Source organism: Humulus lupulus, chromosome 8 (genome assembly GCF_963169125.1).
Source record: "Humulus lupulus chromosome 8, drHumLupu1.1, whole genome shotgun sequence".
Classification (NCBI taxonomy): Eukaryota; Viridiplantae; Streptophyta; class Magnoliopsida; order Rosales; family Cannabaceae; genus Humulus; species Humulus lupulus.
In genome coordinates, this window is record NC_084800.1 from 154,124,227 (window position 1) to 154,150,363 (window position 26,137).

At 42.8% G+C, this 26,137-nt stretch overlaps 1 protein-coding gene across 1 annotated transcript in view; it reads right to left on the reverse strand.

Moving 5' to 3' along the window:
• Positions 1-6,726: 6,726 nt before the first annotated feature.
• LOC133796174 (1-aminocyclopropane-1-carboxylate oxidase homolog 11-like) overlaps positions 6,727-26,137 on the reverse strand; it is a 41,137-nt gene continuing 21,726 nt past the window's right edge. Inside the window, exon 2 of the mRNA XM_062233655.1 lies at positions 6,727-6,906. Within this exon, the coding sequence (XP_062089639.1) occupies positions 6,727-6,906 (180 nt within the window). The remainder of the gene's footprint in view (positions 6,907-26,137) is intronic.

A 26,137-nucleotide genomic window follows, 5' to 3' on the forward strand; every position in this document is an offset into this window, starting at 1 on the left:
TTCAGTAAGGATGGGTAACACAGCTGATCAGTATACAGATCTCTATGTGAGAGAGATAGTGCGCCTTCATGGAATTCAAGGTCTATCTCATCAGATGAAGACTCTATTATTACTTCCAGGTCTTGGGAGGGTTAAGGAAGGCGATGAGTATATAGTTGGAACTTAGTACAGTTGATTATCCTCAGACTGATGGTAAATCAGAGAAAGAGTTATCCAGTTTTGGAGAGGCACCTTATGAAACGTTGTATAGTAAGGAATGTATATCACCCATTCATTGGAATGAGATGGGTGAGATGTTGATTTTGGATCTTGAGGTAGTTCAGGGGACCATTGAGGTTATTGAAAAGGTTAGAGCTTAGATGCTCACTTCTCTGAGTAAATGGAAAAGTTTTGTTGAATTGAAAAGCACGAACATGGAGTTCCAAGTAGAAGATTGCATCTTCCTTGAAGTATCACCATGGAAAGGGGTGAGGAGATAAGGGCAAGTTGAGCCCTAGATTAATATGACCGTTTGAGTCTTGGATAGGATCGATCAGGTTGCCTTTGGATTGGCCTTATCTTTGGCACTGTCAGCTGTATACAGTGTATTTTCTATTTTCATGTTGAGGAAACATGTGTTATATGAGACTCATGTGTTGAGGCTAAGTTATCCTATAAGGAATAGCCAGTCCAGATATGAGACAGAAAGAATAGGATTCTGAAGAACAAAGTCGTACCCTTGATTAAGGTATTATACAAAAATAGTGAGGCCGAGGGAATGACCTAGGAAACTGGAATCAGTTGTGCGGAATTTATAGTCCTGGCTGTTCAGATAAATTTTGAGGAGAAAATTTTTGTAAGGAGGGGATAGTTATAATGACCAAAATTTCCTAATAAGGTTTAGGACCTTGATTAGGAGGTCGGGAGGGTTATAATTGATTTATTATGTCATTAAATGATTATATGCATGTTTATGTGAATTATATTATTATATGATGATAAATGCATGCACATGGGTTCATTTTTCATTAAAAGAGATTTTGGTGATTTGGCCTGTTGAGGGCATATTTGTACATTTTCATGCATGCTGATGAATTATGAGTAAGGCCATATCATAATTTGGATTTGTTCAAGCCATTCGGCATGAGACAATCTTCAAAAATGAAATGGTTGAAGTAGTTAAATAGGAGCCACCGAAAAGGATATATGAAGTAATATATGCTCTAAAGTTGAAAATATCATAAAAAAAGTTTCTCAACTATAGGATAATAATAGAACTTGGGAATTGAATGCAAGTTATCAGTTTGGTCATAACGGGGTTAATTTCGGGGCTCAGGGTGAGTCTCAGGGTAATTTGAGGATTAATACATTACCACGAATTAAAGGTTAATGGGATATGATTTATTGGCATTTGAGGATATTGGGAATAACGGGAATTGTAGGATGTTAATTATGATTAACGAGATAGGTGGGAAAGGACGATTTTGCCCTTGGTGGTTGTTAAGGGTTTTACTTAATCCTAGGGTTATTTAAGTCTTTTCACCTAAGGATAGATATAACCATTGGGAAGGTTGTAGAAACCTTGCAAAAACAGAGCATCAACTTCTTCCTCTCCCTACCAGTTTTTCTCTTCCTTTTCTCTTTGAATTTTGAGCTCTATTTGAGGAACGAAGCTAGGGAGTTGAGCCTTGATGGTCTAGGGGTATGTTCCACCATTGAAGAGGGTGTGATACTGAGCTTGAGGTAAGTTTCTAGCCATTGAAACTCAGGTTTATGCTCTGTTTTCCTTTTGGTTTTCAGCTTGATTTCTAGTTTGGATAGATGAGAATTGATGGGAGTTTTTGGCAAAGGTTGCTTGGGTTATGATGCCTAGGATATCTAAAATAGATATTTGGGTTCATTTGGGGGTTCGGATGGAGTTTGGGATCAAGTTTTTAAGGTTGGAAATGGAAAACTCGAAGGAGGAAGAACCAGGGCTGGTTTAGCCTGGTTCTAGTGCTAAAATGCCCAAGGGGGGGTGCTACAGCACTAGCCAGGGAAAATCAACTCTGGCGGTAGCGCTGGGGCGCTAGGGGGGCAGCGCTGTAGTGTTACCCTACTTTTCCTTATTCACATTTTGGGCAGTTTTGAGGGTTTTTAGCTTGGGGTTTCATTCCTAAGGCTCGGGATCGAATCTACTAAGCGTTTGAGTATGAATCGAGGTCCTAGGAGTGAGGTTTAGGTCAAGAACCTTTTATAGTTAATTTCTTTAATTGAATTCCATATTTGGTTATGACTGGGTGACCACTAAGGGATCAAAGGATTGATCGTTCTCATGGGTCGTTCATTTTTTATTTGTCGCTCGAACCAGAGGTAAGAAAACTGAACCCAGTATGTGATGCATGAGATACATGTGATTAGGGCATGACATGAATATTGAATATGAGATTGATCAGAGCTTGAGTCTCTATAATTGTGCATAATCATAATTATGCTAGTGATTGTTAAGTAAGCATGTTGAATGTCCTACATTTGGATATTTTACATATGATATATGCCTTGTTGCATTGCTTAATTGTGTGTGGCACTAATCCATGAGTTAGAAATCGGCACGAGCCATATGGTATTGGCTTAAGAGTCAAGAATAGCACTGATGTGTTCAACACAAACCAAAAAGATTAGATCTAATCAACATAAGCACTGAATGACTCATCATGAGCATTAGTGCTTGACCGACCTCAATTTCGATGACAACTAAAAGCGCTTGTCTAGCCTAATGGCTAGTCACTTAGAGCCAGGGCCAAAAGGCCCAGGTGACTGCATCGTCACATGGCTAAGGGTGCAGATCCCATGTTAGTGACTCTGACTCACTCATCAGTCACTCATCTGGTTTAAGCTAGTGACCCACTCATCAGTCACTCATCTGGTTTAAGCTAGTGACTCACTCATCAGTCACTCATCTGGTTTAAACTAGTGACTCACTCATCAATCACTCATCTAGTTTAAGTTAGTGACTTACTCATCATTCACTCATCTGATTAGGGCTACACGCCCCAACATGGTTATCAGAGTCTCAAAGTGTTAAGCACTCATTTGATTTGGGTTATAAGCCCCAACATGATTATCAGAATCTCAAAGTGTTAATCACTCATCTGATTAGGATTAACTTGATAGTCATCCATACAAAGGGCAGGGCCCACAATCATTATCTGGACATATTTTCATGCATGAATAGGGCTATTATTGTTATGCATGCACATTATGATTTAGTAACATGTTATTACTGCTCATGAGCATATTGAGTTTTCTTGTGGAGCTTCGGCTCACGGGGGCTATGTTGTGCAGGTAAAGGCGAAAGAAAGTTGGACCATCCTTGAGTTGGTGAGCTTAGGTGACGATGTGTACATATGCGGCTGCTCGACCGCCATGGCCGAGGGTTTAAAGAGGAACTAGGGTTAAACCCTATTTTGCCGCTTAGGTCGGCTGGTTGTAAATCTTTTGTTCTAATTATCCTTTAAATTATATTTTTGGTATCCCAATGTATACAGTAAACATTTTAGTGAAACGTTGTATCTTAACCAAAAAATTTAACCCTGAACCGCTAATCATACTTAATTACACATTTATGGCCAAATGACTTGATTAGCGAGTTTAGCACTGTTTAAAATGCACACCATAACACTCCCGAGAGTTTAGGGAGTTACAGTTCTAATCTTTGGGAATGATATAGAGAAATCGTCAATAGAAAAGAAATGATTCGCTAAATATTTCTAAATATTAGATTTAGAAAAGCCAAGAATGTTCTATACATTCAAGTCTATAGAGATTGAAAGAGCAATCCTCTGGCACTGTCTCAAGGGACTTATATAGATAAAAATCTTAAATGCTTTAGTTTACAAAAATCCAAGAAAGGCGTTTTGCCTTCCTAATCAGAAGGGTGTATTATCTAAATAATAAATGTCCATTTATTCTTTTACTAGAAAGAAGGACATGAGACAATATTCCTACAACTTAGTGATAGACTGTTGAATGTATCGAATGTTATGTTTTCGAATTGATATTTGTTAAACAGTGGGAATAGTCAATAGTTGTCAATCCAATGATGGATTGAGTCATTGAATTATTATAAGGACTTAATTTTGAGTATCTTGAATAAAATAGAGATTATATGTATGTGCATTTAGGAAGAGACCTAAAATCCCAAAGGATGAAATGATTTTAAATCTTCAAAGATTGATATCAGAATCAGCTTCCATAATAGTTGAGGAGACACATTAATCTGTAAATGTATTAGACGTTTCAGATTTGTATGTTTCACCACAAAAGCCAAAATGTAACATCTACAAGCCTTTAAATAGGCTATTTGATTTAGTTGAGTTCTTTTTCATTCTGGAAAGAGTTTCAGACTAGAATAAACAACTAGTATCTCATCGCGAAAGCAATGGAGATACAACTATTCTAGAAGAACTAGAAATCATTAGAGGGTAAAGTACATGAAATGAAGTATCATTTAATACAAGACAATTTTACATAATTTATGTAATGATCTTGAAGATAACTTCAAAATAGTTCCTTACAAAACTGTTACAAAGGCTTTTTTAGACAAATTTGGTCAAGAGAATGTGATTGAAATATTGAAAGAGATGCCTTAATTTGCTTTAGGACAAGTGGGAGATTGTTGGGAATAGTGACCTTAAAGCAATTGTAGTTGACAAAATTATGATATTATGTTTAATTATTATATATATAGACTATGTCCGATATTATGTTGATAATATTAAGTAAATATCATAAAATTCCAAAGTTTATCTATGTGGTCTTAATCTCATATTGGTATGAGAGGATCGAGATTAAGATAATAAACTAAAAACAGTTTGCAGTAAAATGAAGTTATAAATCAAGTGACCTAGATCTGGGTTAATAGTGTAGTAGGACACTTTAGTGGATGTACTTTGCATGCTGAGAGTATGTAGAACTGGACCAGATGTGATTTGTTATTACTTGCTTCAAAACTGTTTCATAGTATTAATCAAACACATCAAACGATGATCATATTCACGATGATCTTAATCTTGAGGTTGCTATGAACTCCTATATATGTCATTTGATCCTTTGATTCATCGTTAAGGTTTGTCATAATGATCAGGCTAAGAACAATTATTTTGGGGACTCAATGATGTATATGGCTGAGGACGTAGTTTAACAGATATGGAATCTATACCTTCTTATATATTGAATAATGGTTCCCTATTGGGTTGACTTTTGGAACTGAAAAGGTTATGAGCGCTCACGTCGCAAACTTGTTGTGACACAACATTCACTAGTAAAGTCAACGGTACTCTAGGAACAAGATATAGCTAAAAGGGTAAAACAATAATTTTATTCCCTTTTAATTATAAACCATTAATAGATGATTAACGCAGTATGTAATGATTATATTAATGGACACTTTATTCTTTAATAAAGTACTCAGTAAATATATGTTTGTAATTATCAAGAGTTCAATCTCATATTTATAGTGGAGTAATCATGAGATTAATAAATATGATTATTTAATCAAAGAGCTTTGATTAATAATGTAATATTTATTGGAGCTTGATATTATAGGTATGGTGGCTCTATCAACACCATATCAAGGTAAGTGTTGATACAAGGGTATAACTGTAATTTGAGAATTTGAGAAGAATTTTATTCTTTGGGTCAAGTATGCAATTATATGATAATAAAGGTTGAATAATTAATTTGGAATTAATTATTAATTTTCAAAAATACATTTATCAATTTAAATATATAATTTTCGAAATTCATATATATAAATAAATAAATAAATTTTTGAAATTAATTATTTTATTAGAGTGGGAGAAAATAAAATTGGTAAGTCAAAAATATTTTTTGATTTATTGAATTTTAAAAGATGATGATAATGATGATCATCAATTTGAACTTAAATTTTAAATTTTGAAATATGGTTGTCATTGTTGTACCCTAATTTCAGCACGAGTCATTCACTCAGCTCGGGTACAGCTGGCAAATAAATATACGGAGAAATAATCAAGGAAATGATATATGTTTATTGTCCATGTAAGCAACTCCGGTTTCACAAGGGCACGTGTGGTGTTAGGCATCCTGGGTTTAACCCGAGGTACAGGCATGAAGGTTGTGAAGCACAAGCTCAAGATATTCAAATGGCGGCCAAAGTACGAGCTTGGAGAGATATCCAGCTCGTGATAATTCAAATATATTGCGTATCCGCGGATCCCCAAAGACTCGGGTACTTTTATACGATTATTTATGACCAGCCTGCCATATTTAATGTCCCAGATATTAAGAGACCATTTATTTTATGATCAAATCATATCCCTGTATAAATGGAAATTGTTTGTATTAAAAGTAATAAATATGTAAATTCGTGATTGACTCACGCGGTTACCCAAACCTGTCCATGGAATTTCTCTATAAATACTGAGAATATTGGACAGGGAAAGGGACGATTATTCTGTAATACTAAAACTCTGCCAAAATAGAGTGAGAGAAACAACAATAATATAGACTCGTGGACTAGGTAGATTTTAACCACTGAACCACGTAAAAAGATTTGTGTTATTGTGAATTTATTTCATATTTTCAGTTTATTATTAAGCACTAATTCAACCTTATTATTTCTTCAATACACTGTTGGCAAAAAACCGCGTCAACAGTTTGGTGCTTTCATTGAGAGGACGAAATTAGTGCTTTCATCAAAATCCCAATCAAATCTCATCATGTTGGTCACTCGCCCAATGCACGACATTGAGAGAGAATAGCCTGGTAGGCAGGAGGCCCATCATACTGTTGTTTCAAACGAACATACCCCTGAAGTTCAGCAACGTCCGAGAAAGCAACCAGCGGGTCACGGCGATATTGAGAGTTCAATGTCATTGCCACTGAATCTAAACCCAAACTACTTAACTGCAGTTGAGTTGGAAAATATGCAATTAAGAAGCCATCTTGCTAAGGCAAACAAGCAAATTAAGGAGGTTTTGGCTCGATTACCCCCTCTTGCAACCGACATTAATGTCGGAAAGAGGCAAAGTGGGTCTCATAAGTCCCAGAAGAATAACCAATCCAAACCAAGTCGGTCAGTCAGGACTGCCACCCCAAGTTCTGTGCCTACAGCACGAGACTACCAAAATGCTCAACCCAGTGGCCCTCATAGGGGTCATCAGCACGTCAGTCGATCGACTAGAACCGCGACCCCAAGTTCGATGCCTCCTTCACACATGCCTGGGAACACTCATGGCAACCCATGAGGAGGGGTTGGGGTAGGCTAACAAAGATAGATGGTTCCAACTAACCCTTCTGCGTCACAATTGGATCGTCAGGCGTAGAGAATTAGAAATAATGGGGCAGAACAGAGGCAGGCTAATTTAGTTCGCCCTGATGGGACAAGGATTGCCTCGCTAGTAAGGTATCCCCCGTCACCTATTAGACATCCAACACCACCTCGACCTACACGGGACATTCCTGCTTATGCAGATTGTAGGAGAAATCCTCCTCCGTCTACCCATACCTATGTCTCACGAACCCGTGTTGAAAATCCAGATCCTCGACCTCAACCGCGAGCTGTAAGCTTCGCAAATGGAAGTTATTGGACTGAAAGTCGTCGAAGTGCTAGGTCCAAGGGCGATCTAAGAAATCATCTAAGTTCAGCACAAAGTCCTCGATACGATCCATAGCCCGATATGCGAGATCGCTTACATTCACAGAGAAGAAATTCAGCCCGAGATGAGGGTCTTAGTTATAATCGTCAAGAAGGAAGTCCTTCCAAAGTACGTGATAACACGAATACCCCACCAAACTAAGCTCAAGCTTGGAGGGACAACAACCCATCTAACGCATACGATAGGATGGGAGCTGTTGAACAGCCCCAACATAACCTAGGGACTAAGGACCAAACCCTCGAGAGGTTAGCTTAGATGGAGGAACAAATGAAGAAGCTTTTATCTGAAAAAGACAAAGATGATTATGACTCATAGGATGAGCTCAACCTTTTCGCTCCAAATACTGCGGCAGCCACACATTTGGTGTGCTTCAGAATGCCACACTTGTCAAAGTTTGAAGGAAATGGGGATCCATCTGATCACCTTGGGATGTTTAACACCATGATGATGGCCCACAACGTCGGACCTGATCTAAGGTGCATTTTATTCCCTCAACTCTAATTGGGCCAGCCAGGTAGTGGTTTAAACAATACAAGAGGCATTCAATAATCTCGTAGAAGAAGTTTTCTGTTGTTTCAAGAGAGCATTCAGGGCTTCCCAGACAGCTCGGATTAAGGCTAATTCATTGGTTAATGTAAAGAAACAACCTGGTGAACCATTGAAGGCATATCTAAGTAGGTTTGCCAATGTCGCTACACGAGCTAGAGATGCCAACGATAGCTCCAAGCTCATGGAAATGAGGACAGGAATCCTTGTTGGAGGTGACTTGTGGCAAGAATTGCAAAGAAAAGGAGTTAGTAGTGTGGATGAGTTCTTGTCATGAGCTCAAAGATGGGTCAACCTGGAAGAGGCGCGAGCTTTTGTCGCAGGAATCAGCTAGAACCCTGTCTAGCCTTTTGGAGCGGTAACAGATGTTGCAGCTACGGCTCAATCCGTTACCCAGAATAACCAAGGGGGAAATAATAAGAGGAAGGGAAATAGTGAGGGTGACCAGAGCGGAACAAAGAAAAATAAGTGCGGGGAAAAATTCAAGCTTGTTTATGCAACCTATAGCGACATCATGAATACTAGGGAGCGCATCTTACTAGCCAATTCTACTTGCCTTCCATGGAAGATGCCAGAACCACTAAAAAACCAAAGAGCGAAGAGAGATCCTTCGAAGTTCTACCGATTTCACAATGACATCGGTCACAACACTGATGACTGTAGACAACTGAAGGATGAGATCGAGACCCTTATCAGGGCAGGACCTTTGGCCCAATACACCTGAAATTGAGTGGTCCCTAGTCAGCCCGCTGGACAAAATCCTCCATCGGCTCCTAAAGCTCCAATGAATCAAGCCGGAGTTCAAGAAAATCAAGATGACCCTCCTTCGATAATAGGAGGAGATATAGCCACCATTTCAGGAGGACCCCATCTGGAAGGCACGAGCAGAGGTGCCCATAAGAGGTACATTAACGAACTAAAATCCCATAACAGAGTGGAGTTCGTCCTGGAACAGAAGTTATCAAAGCAACAACAATTGGAAAAACAACCAATCATATTTGCAGAAGAGGATGCTAGTCACGTCTAGTTCCCACATAATGATCCTTTGGTCATAACCGTTCAGCTCACCAATCGAAGAGTACAGAGAACACTAGTAGATAATGGGAGTTCTGTGAACCTGCTTTTTAGGTCTACCTTGGAAAAGATGGGGTTGTCTGTAACAGAACTGAAGGCAACCTCAATGATTCTGTACGGATGTTTTGGCGAAGGATCAGCAACTATCGAAACGATTGAGTTAGTGGTAACATTGAAAGAAGGCTCGCAAACTGTCTCCGAGTTACTCGAGTTCATTGTGATCGATTATCCAACTATATACAATGTAATTTTGGGTCGACCTGCATTGATGGCATTTAAAGCCATAACCTCTATCTGCCACCTAGCAATCAAGTTCCCCCCAGCTGTGTGGATATGCACCGTCAGAGGCTATCAGCTCGCTGCCGGGAACGCTATAGCATTTCTATGAAGGGAAAATCATAACCCGAGCAGCAAGCTATGGCCATAAATGACGGAGGTGAGGAGTCCCAGGAAGTGGAAGACACTTGTGGGATGGAAGAACCTCAAGAAGCAAGGGATAGCGACGTCATCTCGCATGATGACATTGACCCACGAATGGGCAAGGACAGGTTAGTGCTCCAGGCCATTGAGGAGCTCGAGGAAGTAAGTATAGATCCCAAAGAGGCTTCAAGAGTTGTTAAGATTGTAAAAAATCTTGATGATGAAAGGAAGAAGGAGCTGATCAATTTCTTACAAGAGAATCTGGACGTTTCTTGCCTGGTCACATGAAGACATGGTGGGAATAAACCCGAGTGTAATCATGCACACTCTAAACTTGGACAATAACGTGCCTGCAAAATCCCAAAAACAGAGGCGTTTGGGGACAGTCCGAGCTAAAGCACTAGAGGAAGAAGTAGCTCGACTGTTAAAGTGCGGGTTTATTCGTGAAGAAAAATACCTGATCTGGGTTGCCAATCCTGTGCTGGTCCCAAAGCCAAATGGGGAATGGAGGACCTGCATCGATTTCTCCGACCTGAACAAAGCTTACCCCAAGGATTGCTTCCCACTGCCAAGGATTGATCAGTTGGTAGATGCCATGGTGGGTCATGAGCTCATGTCCTTTATGAATGTGTATTCTGGATATAACTAGATCGCGATGAATCCTGCAGACCAAGAACATACTAGCTTTATGACCCCAACTAATGTATATTGTTATAAAGTGATGCCCTTCGAGCTGAAGAATGCCAGAGCTACCTATCAGTGATTAGTCAACAAAATGTTTATTGGTCAGATCAGGAAGAATGTGGAAGTGTATGTCGACAATATGCTTGTCAAATCAAAGATTTTTGGTAACCATGTATCTGATCTAGAAGAATGTTTTGAGATCTTAAGGAGATATGGTATGAGGTTGAATCCCAGAAATGTACTTTCGGAGTAGCATAGGGAAAATTTCTGGGGTTCATAGTCAATATGAGGGGCATAGAGGCGAATCCTAATAAAATCATATCACTGTTGCCCTCGCCCAGGTCATGCAAAGAATTTCAAAGCCTGACTGGAAGGGTAGCAGCTTTGAATCATTTTATTTCAAAATCCACTAAAAAGTGCTTGCCGTTCTACAACTTGCTAAGGGGAAACAAGAAATTTGAATGGACTGAGGAGTGCGAGCAAGCATTCCTTGACCTAAAAACATACTTGTTCGAGCCCCCAGTATTGTCCAAGCCTATGTCTGGAGAGCCTTTGTTCCTATATTTGGCCGTAACAAAAAATGCAGTTAGTGCTATGTTAGTTCGAGAAGAAGACTGTGCTCAAAAACCAATGTATTATATAAGCAAGAGACTTCTTGGAGCTAAATCACGATATCCACTGATAGAAAAGCTGGCATTCTGTCTGATATTGGCTTCTAGGAAGCTCCAACCATATTTCCAGTCTCATTCAATCAACGTCATGACCGACCAACCTTTAAGGCAGGTATTGCAAAAACCTGAAACATTGGGACGTCTTTTAAAATGGGCAGTTGAACTCAGCCAGTTCAAAATATTGTACGTGACACGGACCTCAATCAAAAGTTAGGCCCTTGCCAATTTTGTGGCTGAATGCACTGGATATCAAGAAGAGTTTTTGAAGGAACCGGTGCAAGAGTTGTGGAAAATATTCGTAGATGGATCATCAAATGAGAACGGATCAGGATCTAGGATCAAATTAATCTCCCCAGAAGGGCATCAATTTCATACAGCTCTGAGATTCGGATTCGAAGCATCTAATAATGAAGTCGAATATAAGGCCTTACTGGCTGAACTGAGAGTGGCGAAGGAGCTCAAAGCAAAGGTTGTCCAGTGTTATAGCGATTCTCAGCTCGTGATTAATTAGGTGTTTGGGGAATATCAAGCTCGGCACCAAGATGGCGGCTTACCTAGCTAAGGGGGGAACTATCTGAATTTGAGAATAGTACTGTTGAACAGAGACCTCGCGAGCAGAACTCTAATGATGACGCTTTGGCAAGGCTTGCCACCACCAAGGAAGCTGAGACTTTGAATGTAGTGCTAGTAGAGTTCTTGGAGAGTCCAAGCGTGAGAGAACAAATGATAGAGGTCGAGATGATTGACACAAGACCAACTTGGATGACCCCCATAATGGAATACCTCACAACGGGAAGGCTACCTGAGGAAAGAAAGGATGCAAGAAAAGTACTCTATCAAGCTCCAAGGTATGTGATAGTGGATGGTACATTATACCGAAGTGGTCATTCATTGCCTCTCCTACAATGTGTTCTGCCTAAGGAGGCTAAAACCATTCTACAAGAAGTGCATGAAGGCTTTTGTGGAGATCATGCTGGGGGGCAAAACCTAGCATTGAAAATATTGAGGCAGGGCTACTTTCGGCCCACTTTAACGAAAGATTCCACCTCCTATGTTCATAAATGCGACAAATGCCAGTGTTTTGCCACAGTTTCCCGAGCTGCTCCAGTCGAGCTAACGATGATCTCATCCCCGTGGCTATTTGCGGTGTGGGGAATCGACCTAATAGGATCCCTACCAATGGGGAGAGGAGGAGTTCGTTACGTGGTGGTGGAAATCGACTATTTCACGAAGTGGGTAGAGGTCGAGCCTTTGGCAACCATCACTTCAAAGAGAGTCCTGGAATTTGTGGTGAAGAATATTGTATGTCAGTTTGAGCTTCCTAAAAAGATCGTGTCGGACAATGGGACCCAGTTCGATAGTGACTCTGCACTAACTTATGTGAAAAATACGGAGTTATTAAGAGTTTCTCCTCATTAGCATATCCACGGGCCAATGAGCAAGTCGAGGCTGTGAACAAAACCCTAAAGATGAACCTTAAGAAAAGGTTAGACGAGGCCAAAGGAGTATGGCCTGAACAGCTCCCACAAGTACTTTGGGCAAACCGAACTTCTCACAGAACCTCCACGAGACACACTCCTTTCTCCTTAACTTTTGGAAGCGAGGTTGTCCTTCTAATCGAAGCTATGGTAACCACTCACAGGCAAAAGACAATTAGCTAGGAATGGAATGATGAATTACTTAACGCATCTCTCTACCTGATTGATGATAAATGAGAGGATTCGCAGTTACAGCTCGCCCACTATCAACAAAAAATCACCTGTTACTTTAATTCTAAAGTCAAGAGATGAATTTTTAGATTAGGCGACCTGGTTCTCCAAAGGGTCTTTCTGGCAAATAAGGATCCCAAGGATGGCATTTTAGGCCTGAATTGGGAAGGACCATATCAGATCGTGGAAGTTGTGCGTGAAGGAACCTTCAAGATAGCTCAGCTAAATGGGGAGATAGTCCCACGGACCTCGAACGCCATGCATTTAAAAAAGTATTATCAATAGTACGGCCATCCATGTAAGGCTTAATTATAAAAGCCATTTAATTAAATGACAGATGGATTATTAAATAATTTTTGTTGTTAAGATGGTTTTAAATAATTTTTCTTGTTAAGGTTGTATCAGCTCGTGTATTGATGTTTGTAAAAGCAACCAAGAAAGTCTCTAAATTATTGTTACTTGGGAGGGCATATAACCCGAGGTGGATCAGAATAAGATTACTTAAAACCCTGGATACAACCAGGTACAAAAATACCCTGGATACAACCAGGTCCAAAACTTAGAAGCTTGGAAAATTGATTATTTGACGGCCTTTTAAGAGCTCGAGATGTCAATAAACATAACACGAACTAAGTTTAAATCACTAAAAACCCTGGATACAACCAGGTCCAAAACATAGAAGCTTGGAAAATTGAATATTCGATGGCTTCTTAAGAGCTCGAGATGTCAATATACCTAGCATAAACTCAGTTTTAATCATTTAAAACCCTGGGTACAACTAGGTACAAAACTTGGAAAGTTGGGAAAATTGTTTAAAATCAAGGGCTTTTTAAAGCTCGAGTTATCAATAAACCTAACACGAACTAAGTTTAAAATATTTTAAATCCCTGATATAACCAGGTCCAAGGCCTGATTCTTAACAGGTATGATATAAATCAACACATAAAGTTTGTATATAACTGAGCTTAAAATATCTATCCCGATCTAAAAATCAATTCCTAAAATCTCGAGTGTACAAGTCTAAGGAGTCATAAACATGAGAGATCGTAAAGGAAAGATGAATAGATAAAAGAGATTAGATATATAAATTGAAAATAAAATTGTCCCGAGGAGAAAAACCTCGAATTGAGCCCAAGGGAAATTGATTACAAACAAATATAAAAACCAAAAACAAAAACAAAAAGATTGTCACTAAGCTCCTCCAGGCTGCTCTGAGGATGTGACCTCCTCGCCTTCTGCTCGACCGCCGCAGAAGCATCCCTCATTTCTGACGGTTCTAGCAAGATTCAAGCCTTGAATTTTTCAAGGTACGGTTCCCACAGCGCGGGAGCAATGAAAGAAAAGTTGCCATCCTAGTTAAAGGCCTAGCAATGGTACAACATATCTTCCATGGACGACAATGAGGCCGCCTTTTCTTCTTTGACTGCAGCCTCGGCCTCAAGCAGTTTTGCCTTGGTTTCATCAACCTCGGCCTAGAGTTGTGCAGTTTGAGCCTAGAGAGCATCTAAGACAATCTTTACAGCCTGCTCACATTCCTGGGACGAGGCGAGGGCAAACTTGGCATCATACACACTCTTTTGAGCAGCCGTAAAGGCAACTTTGGCGGCCTGCTCGCCTTCTTGGGCGGCTGTTAGGGCGGTCTTAGCAGCGTTTATTTTGGCCTAGAGTTCATCGTTTCTAGCCCTAGCCTAGGCTATGCTACGATGTTGAGCCAGGGCAGATTGCAAACTAACAAGGCAAGTTAGATGTATCATTTGACACGATAAAAAGAAAGATGTCACCAAGGAATGATAACTTACTGTGAGGTTCATCCCCAACGCTGACTCTAGGATGTTTTCTGGGCTCCGCTCCTCGGTCGTCCTCAAGTCCCTCGAGCTGGCCTTATAAGCATGCCCCGCCATGTGGCTTGCCGTCTCATACATGATCCCCCAAAAAGCTTCAAGGATCCTCTCTAGATCCTAGGGATCTACTGGTATTCGGAAGGTCACAGTTGGGGAAGGAGGAGCTGGAGGATCAGCTTGTATTACTTGATCCTGAGAAGGCGCATACTGAGGTGGAGGAGGAATCCTCCTCTGAGTAACGGAAGACACCGGAGCTGTCGAGCTCCTGCCTTTCTCCTTAGCAGGAGATTTTGAGACATTTCCCGCTGTCGGAGGGGCCTTCTTCATAAGTCTGGGCCTCTTCACGACAAGGCCTGAGCTAGTTTTCCCGGCCTGGAAAGCGGTACGGAGGTCAGGAGCTCTAGTTTGTTACATCTCTTCACCTGAAAAGAACAAAAAGGGATTAGATCACAAATAAATTCAAAAACATACACAAAGAAAATAAATAAAGATCCTACCCTCCGAGCTGGGGGAGGAGTCTATTATCACGACCCCCGGCCTTGGGATTACTGGAGGAGAATGAGAGTCTACAACTAGTATTTCTTGGATCCTAGGAGGTTCAGGTTCGGTTCTACCTCAGGGTTGGACTCTTCAACGTATTGCTTAAATCCAGGGGCAAAGGGGCCTTGAAGCAGAGAAGGACATGTCCTACGGTTGGTTCTGTACTCCAATAAGATGGCGGACCTAAAATGTAAGGTATTATCGACAACAATGGTGCCCTTAGGGTAACTATTATCACGATACACCACTAAGGGGTCTACACACTGGAGCAGGGTTATATTACGGTCTGGGTTATGAGGATGACGGTGGACGAGATGATTTGGGTTAAATCTAACTATCCTAAAATTTGCAACAGCCCTATCTAGTACCCTATAGGGATATGGGTTACCTTGGGCGGAGGGCCCGGCTGCTGCCTCTGACGCAGCTCGCTCTAAATCAGGATCTCGAATAGCCTCGGGAACCCGCCTCTTTCGCACCAAAGGCACCTCATCCTCTTCTTTGTCCTCGCCTTCTATGGTCGGCAAGGCCTCTTCTTGAGAGGACGGGAGCTCATGGATTACTGGGAGAGTAACCCGAGTCCTTAAGGCCAATGTCTAGCCTTCGCCAATCAACTTACACGCCAGCATTGTGATGTCATTCATGATCTGGCAGTAGTCCTTCTCACTGGGGGGCAGCCCAGAAAATTTCTCGTACTGGCCCCCAAGGATCACAGACTTCGCCGTCCTCGCAAATATGGCTGCACGAATAATGAACTCAGTTAATACACGTGCAAAGGGAAATATCTTAGAAAGAATTGAATTTCACGAACTGAGGTCAGAGAATAAAGAACTTAAGAGGACGGTTGAAGTATCTATGTTCACAGTTTCGGAACTTGTTCGACATAAAGAACAAGTCTTTATAGTCGTTGGGATGGCTTGGGAGCTCGATGACCGAAGCAAAATTGGGGAATCTGGTGAGGTAGTAGAACCTGTCACCTCAACCTCTATGTTCCAGGCTGGCTTTCACACAGAAGAAATATAATATATTTTCCAGAGTGGGGACCTCCCACTCATGCTTCAAAAATAGGTATTTCATCCCCGCCAAAAGCCTATAAGAATTTGGGGGGAGCTGAAATGGAGCCAACTTCACGAAATTTAGAAAATCCGCGAAGTATTGGTCCAAGGGAAGGAAGGCATCTGCCTTCAAGTGTTCGTCACTCCAGGCCGCGAAATTGTCCTGGAGAAGGAAGTAGCTCTATTCCCCTTCAAAGTCAAGTCGGGCAATGAGGACTCCGGTCCCGATCTCGATGTTGTGGCTCAGCATAATCTTGTTTACCCTCCCCTGGGTTGTGATCTTAGAGACGATTCTTTTTGCCTCGAAGTAGGCGTTAGGGTCAACCACTACTTCCTTGTCCACCACTGGACAGAAGTGGGGAATGGGAGACTCAGTGGCAACCTCCTTCCCCTTTTTCTTTTTTTGAGAGGACGAGCTGGGTGCGTTCTTCTTGGGAGCCATCAGATCGCCCAACGAATAGAACGACCTAATTAGTGAGCAACCTAAGAGTTTTTAAAGGTTATAGTGCAGAAATAATTAGAGAAATGGTTTACTTTTGATGTACGAGCTGAGTTAGCCTCGACCCCATCGTGTGATGTCACACGCTACCCTATGTTACACGCCTCGGTTTCCTAACACACCCCTGATGTTTAGGGATCCATGTGTCAAAATATCAAGCCACTACATTCCTTGGGAGGCGGTTTAGTGCAAAACCACCCAAGAAGCATGACCCCTAAGGAACCTGGTTTGGACCCAAAAAACTTTTCATCTTCTATATCTCGAATGAGTATTTTCTAAATTTGCCATGAATTACCCAACTTTACATAGAAATTACCCAGTTTTATGAATGTCGTAGTTCTAAGGATATTTTAGGACCTACTCATTGAATCTAAGTTGAAGCCTATTTTCTAAAAACATTTGGGAAATAACCAAATGTTGACTACGGTGAAGTGCGGATGAGCATGGTGAAGGAAAAAAGAAAGAAGACTAGTAAAAGAAAATTATCTTAAAAACTAAAAGATGAAGCACTTACAGTATGTTCTTTGATAAAAAGAGGTAGACTTTGCCGGGGAAAATTCCTGGAAGGCTCCTGAGTAGCTAGGTGCAACGAACGGTTTCTGGGTTTTTCTGAGAAGGAGGAAGGATTCAGAAATGCAGAGGAGAGAAAATGTAGAAAGATTTCAACTGAAAGGAGGTGAACCTTGAAAATTGCCTACCCTATTTATACGTAAACGACATAAATTAAGCCTCGAAACCTGAACAGACGCCAATTGTGGTATACCACGTGTCCAGTACTCGAGTAGTGTGTAGGCATGGTTTAATGCAGCAGAAGTCTAAAACTCCCTACGGTGTAGGTCAGAAGGTGACTACATGAACCACGAGCAGGGACTTGGGGGGAAAATGTTGTACCCTAATTTTAGCATGAGTCCTTCTCTCAGCTCAAGTACAGCTAGCAAATATATATATGAAGAAATAATTAAGGAAATGATATCTATTTATTGTCCACGTAAGAAACTTCAGTTTCACAAGGGCACGTGTAGACATGAAGGTCGTGAAGCACGAGCTCATGAAATTCAAATGGCGGCCGAAGTACGAGCTCGGAGAGATATCCAGCTCATGATAATTCAAATATATTGCGTATCCGCGGATCCCCAAAGACTCAGGTACTTTTGTACATTTATTTATGACCAGCCTGTCATATTTAATGTCCTAGATATTAGGAGACCATTTATTTTATGATCAAATCATATCCCAATATAAATGGGAATTGTTTGTATTAATTGTAATAAATATGTAAATCCGTGATTGACTTACACAGTTACCCAAACTTGTCCATGAAATTTCCCTATAAATACTGAGAATATTGGACAGGGAAAGGGACGATTATTCTGTAATACTGAAACTCTGCCAAAATAGAGAGAGAGAAACAACAATAATATAGACTCGTGGACTAGGTGGATTTTAACCACTGAACCACGGAAAAATATTTGTGTTCTTGTGAATTCATTTCATATTTTCAGTTTATTATTAAGCACTAATTCAACCTTATTATTTATTTAATACACCGTTGGTGAAAAACTGCGTCAACAGTCATCTTTTCCTTAAAAAGAAAAATATATTATTTTGTGGAAGATTGATTTTAGTTATATAAATAAATAAATGAAAAATGCAATAAGGTTGGGTGAGCCACATATGTACACATCACCACCTAAGCTCTCCACTCAAGGCTGGGTGAGCCTTTCTTTCCCTTTACCTGCACCACATAGCACCCATGAGCCAAAGCCCGGCAAGAAAACACAGTATTGCATATAAACATTATCAAATGATTATCATTATAATCACACAGAGCTTATAGCTCTTAAACAGATGAGTGAATATCACTTGAGGTTCTAGAAAAACCATACTGAGTGACTGACAAACAAGTCACTAACTTAACCAGAAGAGTGGCGGCTGGGTAAGCCACTAGCCTTAAACAGATGGGAGACTGATGGGTAAGTCTCTAACTTAACAGATGAGTGACTAATGGGTAAGCCACACAAGCGCTTACTATATTCATCGAACTTGAGGTCGGTCCTGCATTAATGCTCTTTGAGTCATCCAATGCAGATATCGATTAGATCTAATCTTTATTGGCTTGCGTTTAACACGCTATGGCCGTCCTGACTTATGAGTCAGCACTGTGTGACCAGTGCCCAGTACCACTGCCGAACCTGACTAATGAGTCACAGATTCACAGTTGATACTGACACATTTGCCAATTCTTACTAATGAGCCAGTACCATACACAAGTGAGCAAGATTTTCTAAGCATTTAGTAATCAAACCATGTCCACATTTACACAATCAACATGCTTCATGAACAACCATGCATGTCACATATGGGGTGCAGTTTTCTTACCTCTGGTTCGAGCGAGAATTAATGTAAGAACAACCTGTCTTTTTTTCCCATAGCGGTTACCTGGTCATAACCAATTATGGGATTCCATCAATAAAATGAATAACAAAAGGTTCCCAAACCAAAACCTAGCCTCTGAGTCATCGAATACTACTAAACCGGGTAGTAGGATCGATCCCAAGGCCTAAGGCTAGAATCCCCAAGCCAAAAACTCATTTCTGGCCAAAATGCCACTAAGGGCCGCGGCCCGCCCCTCAAACAGAGGCGACCTCCTTCAGCACCCCTCAAGAGTCGTGGCCCTCCTTGGCAATGCTGCGGCCCAACCCACAGTTCAGCCAACACTCTGGTTTTTCTTCCCTTGCGATTTCCCTTGGAACCAACCTTTCAAACCAAGCTCAAACACCACTCAAACATCCAATACAACCCCTAAATTTGATCTATAACACTCCCTCATCAAAACCCAAGTTAAACCCCAACCAAAACTTCCATCAATTCCAACTATCCACAACAAAATCATAAGCTGAAACTAACAACTAAAACAGAGCAAACCAGGGAACTAGTGGCTAGAAACTTACCTCAAACTCAGGTTGTGATGCTCTTCAATGGTAGACCACTCTCCCAAACTCCCAAGGCCTACTTCCCAAACTTAAATCCTCAACAAGTGCTCAAAAATCACAAAGAAGATGAAGGAGGAAGAAGGTACGGTAAGCTCCAAGAACTTACTATGTTTTCCCTCTGTTTCACAGCCTAAAGGGTTTATATCGGAGGGTTAGGAGGGTGTTGATCGACAATGGGAGCTCGGTGAACCTCCTATTCCGGTCCACATTAGAGAAGATGGGTTTGACTGTCGCCGAGCTGAAGGCGACCTCCATGATGTTGTATGGTTTTTCAGGAGAAGGATTAGCGGCCATAGGGACTATCGAGCTGGTGATCATCCTAGGGGAAGGACCTTAGACAGTTTCCAAACTCCTCGAGTTCGTGGCCATCGACTGCTCTGCTGCGTACAATGCAATTTTGGGATGGCCCACGCTCATAGCCTTTGAGGCCGCCACGTCCATTCGCCACCTCGCGATGAAATTTCCTACCTCCACGGGAATATGCACTGTCTGTGGCCATCAGCTCACTGCCAGGGAATGCTACAGCATTTCCATGAAGGGAAAATTGAAAGCCGGGCAGCTGGCAATGGCCATCCAAAGTGGTGAAGAGGAATCTCGGGACCCCTTGGCTGGTCCTGAGATTGAAAAACCTGAAAGCGCCGAAGGGGAAAATATCGTCTTAAGTGAGGATATTGACCCCCAAATAGGCGAGGACAGATCTGAGCTCCAAGCTATTGAGGAGCTCGAGGAAGTAAACATCGATCCGCAGAACCCATCACGGATGGTCGAGCTCGGAAAAAACCTCTGCAGCGAGAGGAAAGCGGAGCTGATCAAATTTCTGCGGGATAACCTAGATGTGTTTGCGTGGTCACACGAGGACATGGTGGGAATCAGCCCGAGTGTCATCATGCACACACTTCATCTGCATAAAAGCGTTCCTGGAAAGTCCCAGAAGCAGAGACGCCTAGGAAAAACCCGGGCTGAAGCCTTAGAGGAAGAAGTAGCCCGGCTCAAAAAATGCGGCTTTATCCGTGAAGCCAAGTTTCCGATTTGGGTCGCCAACCCCGTGCTGGTCCCAAAGCCCAACGGGAAATGGCGGACCTGCATCGACTTCTCCAACCTGAATAAAGTCTGCCCCAAGGATTGTTTTCCATTGCCAAGGATTGACCAGTTGGAGGATGCCACGGCGGGGCACGAGCTCATGTCCTTTATGGACGCGTACTCAGGCTACAAACAGATCGCCATGAATCTGGCGGACCAGGAGCACACCAGCTTCATGACCCCGACTAACGTTTATTGTTACAAGGTCATGCCCATAGGGCTGAAGAACGCCGGAGCTACGTACCAGAGGTTAGTAAACAGAATGTTCACAGACCAGATCGGAAAAAACATGGAAGTGTACGTTGATGACATGCTAGTCAAGTCAAAGACTGCCGATAACCATGTTTCCAACCTGGAGGAATGCTTCAAGATACTACGGGAGTATGGTATGAGGCTAAATCCACAGAAGTGCACTTTTGGAGTCGCATCGGGAAAATTCTTGGGTTTCATCGTCAATACCCGGGGAATCGAGGCGAACCTCGACAAGATCAGATCATTGCTCGAGCTTCCCTCACCCAGGTCGCACAAAGATATCCAAGGCCTGACAGGAAGGGTGGCAGCCCTCAATCGGTTTATTTCAAAGTCCATCAATAAGTGTTTGCCATTCTACAACCTGCTCCGAGGAAATAAGAAGTTCGAGTGGACAGAAGAGTGCGAAAGCACTTTCCTCGACTTGAAGGCACATCTGGCCGAGCCACCCGTATTATCCAAACCATAAGCAGGGGAGCCTCTTTTTCTATACCTAGCTGTCACAGAGGATGCAGCTAGTGCCGTGTTAGTCCGGGAAGAAGACCGGGTTCAGAAGCCAGTCTACTACATTAGCAAGAGACTTCTTGGAGCTGAATCCCGGTACCCGTTGATGGAGAAATTGGCGTTCTGCCTTATCACGACCTCACAAAAGCTCAGGCCATACTTCCAGTCCCACTCAATACACGTCATGACCGATCAGCCTTTAAGGCAGGTTTTGCAAAAACCTGAAGCATCGGGACGCTTGTTAAAGTGGGCAATCGAACTCAGCCAGTTTGAGATTTTGTACACTCCGCGAACTGCTATAAAGAGTCAGGCCCTGGCCGATTTTGTAGCCGAGTGCACAGGATTCCGGGAGGATCCTGTAGAAGACTCACCCCAGGTCACCTCGACCTGGGCATCGTGGAGGATATTCGTGGACGGTTCATCCAACAAGAACGGCTCCGGAGCTGGAATCATTTTGATATCCCCTGAAGGACATAGATTCCACTCGGCGATGAGATTCAGATTCAAGGCCTCCAACAATGAGGCCGAATACGAAGCTTTGCTGGCCGAGCTAAGGATAGCCCAGGAGCTAAAGGCGAGCTCCGTCCAGTGCTTCAGTGACTCCTAACTCGTGGTAAACCAGGTTTTGGGCGAGTATCAAGCACAAGGACCCAAGATGGCTCCCCATCTAGCAAGGGTAAAGGTTGAGCTGTTCGCGTTTGGGCAAGGCTCGATCGAGCAGATACCTCGGGAGCAAAACGCTAACGGAAACGCTCTTGCCAAGCTCGCCACCTCCGGGGAGACGGAGACCTTGGGGTTAGTGCTAGTAGAATTCTTGGAGAAACCAAGTATAGAAGAATTCAGGGCGGAGGTCGAGATGATCGACGCCAGGCCGACTTGGATGACCCCCATCCTTGAGTATCTCACCGAGGGAAAGCTACCTGAAGGACGTAATGATGCGCGGCGAGTGCTGTATCAAGCTCCTAGGTATACGATAGTAGACGGGGTGCTATACCGACGTGGGCACTCCCTACCTCTCCTACGATGTGTTCTTCCAGGCGAAGCACAAGCCATCCTGCAGGAGGTGCATGAGGGTTTTTGCGGAGATCACACTGGGGGGCAAAGCTTGGCCTTAAAGGTCTTGAGGCAAGGTTATTACTGGCCCACTCTGTCCAAAGACTCGATCTCATATGCGAAGAAGTGACAAGTGCCAGTGATTCGCCACAGTTGCCCGAGCTCCCCCAGTCGAGCTGAAGATGATCTCTTCCCCATGGCCGTTTGCAGTTTGGGGGATCGACTTGGTTGGCGCCCTCCCTACTGGAAAAGGCGGGGTCCGTTATGCCATGGTGGCCATCGACTACTTCACGAAGTGGGCGGAGGCAGAACCTCTGGCAACAATAACTTCCAAAAAAGTCCTTGACTTCGTGGTTAAGAACATTATCTGCCGATTTGGGCTGCCCAAGAAGATTGTTTCTGACAATAGGACTCAGTTCGACAGCGACCTGTTCACCGAGTTTTGTGAAAGGTACATAATTGTGAAAAGTTTCTCCTCCGTGGCCTATCCTCAAGCGAATGGACAGGTCGAGGCTGTCAACAAGACGTTAAAGGTGAGCCTCAAGAAGAGACTAGACGAGGCGAAGGGAGTCTGGCCAGAACAGCTCCCCCAGGTTCTCTGGGCATACCGGACCTCGCATCGGACTCCTACGGGTCATACTCCTTTTTCCCTGACCTTTTGGAGTGAGGCAGTCCTCCCCGTGGAGATTAAGGTACTTTCGCATAGGGTCCAGTCATATGACCAGGACCGCAACCACGAGCTACTTTGCGCTTCCCTTGACTTGGTTGATGAAAGACGAGAGGATTCGCAACTCCAGCTCGCCCATTATCAGCAGAAAATCACTCGCTATTTCAACTCAAAAGTCAAGAATCGCGCCTTTAACGTTGGCGACTTGGTCCTCAGGAGAGTTTTCTTGGCTAGTAAGGATCCCAAAGATGGAGTCTTGGGACCAAACTGGGAAGGGCCATATCAAGTCATCGAGGTCATTAAAGAAGAAACTTATAAATTAGCTCGGCTAGATGGAGGGGCAGTCCCACGAACCTGGAACGCCATCCATTTGAAGAGATATTATCAATGATTCCCTTGTAAGGCCTAAATGGCCATTTTTTATGTATTAAGCAATGAGAATTAACTTTTTGTTTATATTTGTACATGTTTTCAAGTGTAATCTAAAGTAACCATGAAAGACCCTTTCCCAGTTACTTGGGGGGCATATGGTACCTGGATATAACCAGGTCGCCTTAATGACTTAGAAGTTGATTCATATCGATTGATCATTGTTTTTCTTAAAAAATGCAAGATATTGATAAGGATTAACGCGAACTAAGTCCTATCCTGGATTTAACCAGGTCAAAAAACTTAGAAGTTGATTTAAATCTATTGATCATTGTTCTTCCTAAAGAGCACGAGATATTGATAAAAATTAACACGAACTAAGTTTTCAAATTAAGTTCCTGGATATAACCAGGTCAAAAAACTTAGAAGTTGATTTAAATCTATTGATCGTTGTTCTTCCTAAAGAGCACGAGATATTGATAAAAATTAACACGAACTAAGTTTTCAAATTAAGTTCCTGGATATAACCAGGTCAAAAAACTTAGAAGTTGATTTAAATCTATTGATCGTTGTTCTTCCTAAAGAGCACGAGATATTGATAAAAATTAACACGAACTAAGTTTTCAAATTAAGTTCCTAGATATAACCAGGTCAAAAAACTTAGAAGTTGATTTAAATCTATTGATCGTTGTTCTTCCAAAAGAGCACGAGATATTGATAAAAATTAACACGAACTAAGTTTTCAAATTAAGTTCCTGGATATAACCAGGTCAAAAAATTTAGAAGTTGATTTAAATCTATTGATCGTTGTTCTTCCTAAAGAGCACGAGATATTGATAAAAATTAACATGAACTAAGTTTTCAAATTAAGTTCCTGGATATAACCAGGTCAAAAAACTTAGAAGTTGATTTAAATCGATTGATCGTTGTTCTTCTTAAAGAGCACGAGATATTGATAAAAGTTAACGCGAACTAAGTTTTTGAAAAAATTGTAACTGAAATGCGTAGAGGCAAAAGAGAGTTAACCAATTTAAAGGTAAAAATTAATTGTCTCGAGGTGGAAACACCTCATGCAAAAGTTACAACAAAAAAAAAATAAGAATGAAAGAGTGGGGGCAGAATGGAAAGGCCCTAGGTTCCACCAGTTGGCCCCTTGGAGGTCACCGTCTCGCCCTGCTCAGCTGCGCCAGAGACTTCCCCAGCCTCGGAAGGTACTTCTTTCTTGAGGCGAGCTTTGAACTTCTCCAGCAAGGGCTCCCAGACGTCCGCTGCCAAGAAGGAGAAGTCGGTGTCCTAATTATAGGCCCAGCAATGGTAGAACATGTCCTCCATTGCGGTGCCTGAAGTTGCCTGCTCGGCCTCCAGGGCGGCCTTGGCCTCAGCCTTCGTAGTGTCTAGGTCTGCCCGCGAAGCGGCGAGGGCGGCTTTGGTGGTCTCGAGCTCTTGTAGCTTGGGACGGGCCTCTTCCAGCTCGACCTGCGCGGCCGCCAGGGCATCCTTAGTCATCTGCAAGGAGGTCTGGTGAGTGGCCACAATCGCCTAGTGCTTGCTCCTCATCTCCTCGAGCTGGGCCTTGGTCCTGGCTATGCTCCGATGAAGGGCAACGGCGCTCTGCGAAAACAGAGAGGCACATGCCTTAGAAAAAAAAAGGAGGGAGAAAGGGAAAACAGGGCAAGGCATGATAATCAAAAACCATAAAAGGGTGGGTTCAGCTTACCGTTAAGGCCATGCCCAATGAAGACTCCAGCACGCCCACCAGGCTCCTGGTTTCGATGGCCCTGAGCTCCTTCTCGTTGAATTTGTAGATGGGGCTGACGGCGTAGTTCGCCGACTCATACACCGTCCCCTGGAAGGCCTCTGGAATCTTCTCCAGGTCCTGGGGGTCAACCGGGATGCGAACCTCGGAGGTTGAAATTGCCGAAGTCCCGAGCTCCGCCCCTGTGTCCTGGACGAAGGCCGGAGCTCGCAGAGGGGGTGGGGGCATGCTGCTCCCCCCTGCAGCAAGAGGAACAGTTCCCATGACCTGAGCGGCGGGGGGCTGCTCTTTCTCCCTTGCAGGAGACTTGGTTGGGGTCCCAGCGGTTTTCTTTGAAGTCCGGGGCTTCTTCATTTTGGGCCCAGAGGCCCCGGCTGAGGGATTCCCCCCGGCGAACGCAGCTCGCAGACTCCCTCCGAGCTGAGACATCTCTTCTGTCAAAACAAAGATATGGTTAGTACACAAGTTAACAGCCATTCAAAAACAAAAACAATGGGAAATTCAAGTATATATATATATATACTAAAAGGGATCCTACCCCCCGAGCTAGAAGAAGAACCTATGGTTACGACCATCGGCCCCGGAGCTCCTGCGGGAGAATCTAACTCGATTATTTCCCGAGTTGGCACAAGTTCTGGATCTCACACTAGTTCTGGGCTAGATTATTCTACGTATTGCCTAAGTCCCAGAGCTACGGCACCCCTCCGGAGTGATGGCCATGACCGAAGGTTGGTCCCATACTCCTCGAATAGGATCGACTTAAAGGCTAGGG